The sequence below is a fragment of the Laccaria bicolor genome, genomic scaffold (genome assembly GCF_000143565.1).
Source record: "Laccaria bicolor S238N-H82 LACBIscaffold_51 genomic scaffold, whole genome shotgun sequence".
Classification (NCBI taxonomy): domain Eukaryota; kingdom Fungi; phylum Basidiomycota; class Agaricomycetes; order Agaricales; family Hydnangiaceae; genus Laccaria; species Laccaria bicolor.
The window spans coordinates 301506-306599 of record NW_001889922.1 but is presented as its reverse complement, the minus strand read 5'-3'; the positions used below and the strand labels follow the sequence as shown (position 1 = coordinate 306599).

At 44.5% G+C, this 5094-nt stretch overlaps 1 protein-coding gene across 1 annotated transcript; it reads right to left on the bottom strand.

The window, feature by feature from the left end:
- Positions 1-937: 937 nt before the first annotated feature.
- On the bottom strand, positions 938-1997 carry LACBIDRAFT_333487 (uncharacterized protein; the record flags this gene model as incomplete). Its single annotated transcript, XM_001888080.1, has 7 exons — positions 938-984; positions 1014-1064; positions 1271-1281; positions 1312-1410; positions 1463-1477; positions 1614-1796; positions 1822-1997. The coding sequence occupies 7 exons, from the start codon at positions 1995-1997 to the stop codon at positions 938-940; spliced, it is 582 nt and encodes a 193-aa protein (XP_001888115.1).
- Positions 1998-5094: the final 3097 nt, after the last annotated feature.

Genomic DNA, 5094 nt, shown 5'->3' with positions numbered 1-5094 from the left:
AAATCATGTGAAGATTGACTGTGGTCAGACATAGGACAGCAGATACTGATCTGAGTGGAAGGTTGACCAACATCAAAGATAGGATAGTGGCTTCTCATGTGAAAGGACAGGACAGATTGCAAGTATGAAAAACAGCCATGGACCTGACATCACAAGCAACTATTCATAAGTGGCAGAATGTCAACTCATCCCAATCCTTCAACCATATCCCCAATGACCTATACATACATAGTCAACCACACTACAAACTATATGTCAGAAAAGTGGACACTACAAACTACTGTAGTCTGAAAAAGCAGACACTACAGACCATTGTAGTCTGAAAAAGCAGACACTATTAACTTTTGTAATGAAAAGTGGACACTACAAACCATTGTAGTCTGAAAAAGCAGACACTACTAACCATCGGACCATAATAGCTATTTTATTGCTATCATGGAATATAATGAAAAATCATAATGATAGCCCTGGGGGTAGATATGAAATTGGAATGAAATATTGAGAGATACTCAATGAAAAATCCAATGAAAGCTGTGGAACATTCAATCAAAGTGCACATCATTAATTATGAAAGAAGCAATGGATGCATATAACCTAGCCAATGAAATATTTATTGAAATGCACAATGAATGCACCCAGAATTGATAATGAAATATTTAATGAAAGTGCACAGCATTAATTAATGAAAGGGGAATGAAAATGGTTGAAATTCCTAATGAAATATACAATGAAAGCACACAGCATTAATTATGAAAGAGGCAATGAATACACCTGACCTAGAGAATGAAATATTTATTGAAATCACACAACATTACTTATGAAAAGTACAATGAAAACATCCAATATTCCTAATGAAATATTCAATGAAAGCGCACACCATTAAATATGATAGAGGCAATGAATACACCTGACATAGTCAATGAAATATTTATTGAAATTACACTGGATTGATTATGAAAAAAGCAATGAAAGCACCGAAAATTCCTAATGAAATATTCAATGAAAGTGCACACCATTAATTATGAAAAAGGCAATGAATACACCTAACCCAGTGAATGAAATACCTATTGAAAGCACACAGGTTTAATTATGAAAAGTACAATGAAAGAACTGAACAGCTTCAATGAAATATTCATAGAAAGCGCATGATAATAATTATGAAAGCTTTTATGAAAGCTCCTAAGAAATGTTATGAAAGGGTCCTGTGGTCTTTGCCTACATTTTATGAAAAGAACATAGCCTTTATGAGAAAGAAAGACACAGGACACACCTATGAAAGGCCTTTCATAAAACTTGTGGACTTATACACACAGCTCTACAGGCAAGTGCCTTGGTTTTATGATAAAGGTGGTAGCCACTTGTGGTGTATTCCAATCCTGTTCGATCCTATCATGTGTTTCTATGCTCTGACTATAATACCAGATTTCAGCCGAGCCTGTTAGCCACATAGGAGCCAACATACCTAATTGTTTGAATACTATATCGGATCGTTTGGCAAGGCTGTTACTTTTTAAAATCCAGTGTCGTAAATTCTCAGAATTTCCATCCCAAGTAGGAATAGCATCTACCTTAAGTTTAGTGTCGAACTGAGGTTCTTGGGGAGGCTCACTTACGACTGAGTTTCCTTCTCCTGGAATGGCACTAAACGGGTTTTTTCATGGGTTACTTGGTGAGAAAGGTTTCCTGGGTCCTCTGCATGGACTGTTATTCCCTTCCCCATCATCGCTGTCATTGCCGTCTGAATCTCCTGGGTCCCCGCCTCCTTGGCACGGTTGTTGCTGAAAACTGTCTCTTGACTGGTGAGAATGTGAATTTTCTGACCTGTTATCTTCCCCCTGAGATTTGCGTACGAGTCTTGGTTCGAAATTGGCAGTTCCTCTTGGAACATTCGATCCTAATGGGTCTTCGTGTCTTTTGACACCAAATAACTCCTTGAGCGTGTGTGAAGAGTTGTTCTGGACTGCGTGACCAAATGCCGAGGAGTTCACATTGGCCATTGGATGACTAAAGCGAGTTCTCGACTTCTTGAGATGCGTCGAAATACTGTCTGGCTTGCCTTCAGTAAACATGGGAAGGTAATCGGAATCCAAAACCGATTTGGTTAGCGCCATTGTCAAAGTGATATAAATTGGTCAGTAACTCCCTCAAAACATCCATTTCCTCCTTGAATATTTCCCTTCACTCCGTGCGCGATACTATCTTTCCATAAGAGCTGTAGATGGGTCAGTGTAAGGCAGCTTCCCCCAATTGAAGCACTTGTCGAAGTCGACCTGCTAATGCAGGATCTATCCAATCCAGTCTCAGTGACAGACTTCCTGAATGAAGAAACAGGCATGCATGCTGGAAATTCCACCACTACTTCCTTGTATGACCCTCGATCAGGCAATTCCTTGGGAGCAAAGGGTGCTCCTAGATCTGTAAGATCCTTGACTCCAGGGTGTTCAGGTTCAATCCCTTCCGAGACAATTGATGGTTGATCACGTTCCGGTGCTGTCTGAAATGATGATGCTTCTGGAATGTCTAGTCCTTTGCTTAGTTCAGGTGTACTTGGCATGAACATGTTCTGTGTACTTGTTTCTAGCTTGGCTTCCCTTCTGTGAGGCGTGGTTGTTGTTCCAGATGTGGGTGTGTTGCTTGTTTGCTGTGTCATCCCAGCGGACTGCGAATTGTTGGTCTTTCTACCTGGATTGGCTGTCTTCTTTGTGTTGTCCATAGAGTCGTTTGTAAACTGATTTGAAATTCGATAAGGGTAGTATGATTCCGCATGGTGAAGTAAGGTGTAGGGTATAAGATGTGTTGTGTGGGTGTGATTTGTTCCACCGGTAACGGAAGTCCTTGTTCTTTCTGAAGATTTTGATCGAGATCGATTGTGGAGATAATCACAAGATCGTAGGGATATTTCCCAGTGTGTCCACCAATGTTAGAGTTCGACGACTCGTACGTTGGTGTATTCCTATGAATACAAATGTCAGTTGTAGTAGTTGAATCGAAATGTACATATAGTTGTGTTGACGCATTGAAGAGTCAAGTCAAGTGTGATATTCCCTAGATCACGTGAGCCCCCAGTGTGATTGATGAGTGATTCGGTAACAAGTAACATCGTGAAACAAGTTGTGAATTGTTGACAAAGAACACTGTAAATCTGAAATGTTAGTCCTCAGACGTTAACAGTTCGGATCAAGTATGTGATAGCTCAAATGCTGTACTTTACCCTCCCCGGCTTAATCCATATGGAATGCATGGAAGGGGGGTGGATTCCAGGAATTCCAGATGGATTCCATGGAATGGCAGATGGACTCCATACTTTCTGGGGATGGATTCCATGGAATGGCTGATGGACTCCATACTTTCTGGAGATGGATTCCATGGAATGGCTGATGGACTCCATACTTTCTGGAGATGGATTCCATGGAATAGCTGATGGACTCCATACTTCTTTCAGATGGAATCCATGGAATAGCTGATGGACTCCATACTTTTTTAGATGGAATCCATACTTTTTCCATATGGAATTCAGATGGAATAAGTCCCAATTCCACAATTATTATCATAGAATCACAAGTCCAGACTTAATCTGCAAAGTTCCAACTTAAACACTAATAAATGAAGAAAACTAAGGTGTATTGAAACAGACTACATAATTTTATTTTACTACATATAATATTAAAGGGAGGGGGAGGGAGAGGTATAGATATAGAGTGATCAAGGGAGGGGGAAGTGATGGAGGGGAGTGGGAGTTGTGGAGAGAGGGAGTTGTGGAGAATGAGGAGGGAGGGGAGGGGTGGAGAGTGATGGAGGTGGGGAGTTATGGAGGGGGAAGGAAAGGTGGAGAGGGGGGCAGCAATTAGAGGGGGAGCAATGGGGGACGGTGTGATGTGGAATAATGATGGAGGGAGGGGGGGCTCACCTGGGCTCGTCACTGTGTTCGTGGATGGGCGGCGGACATTTTCGGTGGGCGGGGGACGTTGTTTCGTGGGCGGTGGACGTCTTCGGTGGGTGGCGGATGTTTTCGGTAGGCGGCGGACGTCGTTTCGTGGGCGGTACACGTTTTTCGTGGGCGGCGGACGTTGTTTCGTGGGCGGTGGGCGGCGGACGTCGTCTTCGTGGGCGGGGGACGTCGTTGGTGGGCGGTGGGCGTTGGACGTCGTTGGTGGTGGCCGTTGTTCATGGGCGGTTGACATCGTTGGCGGTGGGCGTCGTTCATGGGCGGTGGACATCGTTTTCGTGGGCGGGGACGTCGTTTGCGGTCGCTGGACGTCCGTGGGCGGTCGTTTTCGTGGGCGCTGGTCGTCGTTGGTGTGAGGTCGTTGACGTTGGTGGGCGCTCGTTTTCGTCGGTGGGCGCTCGTGGGGGTGGGCGCTCGTTGACGTTGGTGGGGTGTGTTGGTGGGCTGTTCGTGGTGGTGAGTCCTCGTGGCCGAGCAGAGACGGCGAACGACGACCGATGTCGTCGTTCGCCGTCTGGTTGCCACGTCGCGACGTGGCACCTGTGGTTTGTGTTAAAAAGGAGAGTGGGTGGGGTGGTTGTTCCCACTTACCTGGGCTGGGCCCTCGTCACGCGTCGTCAGCGTCAGCGTCGTCGTCGTCGTTGTCGATGTCGCGGGCGGTCGTGGTTTGAAACGGTGGTGGTGGATGGTGATGGTGGTGGTAGGAAGGAAAGAACGACGTGGCAACGCTTCAGCCACAGCTGTCACGTTTGACGCGGCACGTGCCTAAAAGCGGTATATACATACCTTTAGTTTCTCATATAATAATGCCTTCATGGCTCAGTCGGCTTGAGCGCTGCTTACATTCACGAGGTCGAGAGTTCAATTCCTCGAGATGTAAAAAAATTTATTTTACTTACTTATAGTAAGGACAATGTATTCTAATGGTATAATAGTCATTAATTCCATTCCATGGAATCCATATGGACTGCTCCATGGAATCCATGTGGATATGCCTGCATTCCATATGGAATCTGATGGAATCCATATGGAATGGTGTTGGAGTCCATATGGAATTAATCATTCCATGACCATTCCAGCATCATTCCATATGGAATCCATGATGTCCATGGAATCAGAAACTGGCTGTGTCCTCAGCCAACATTGAT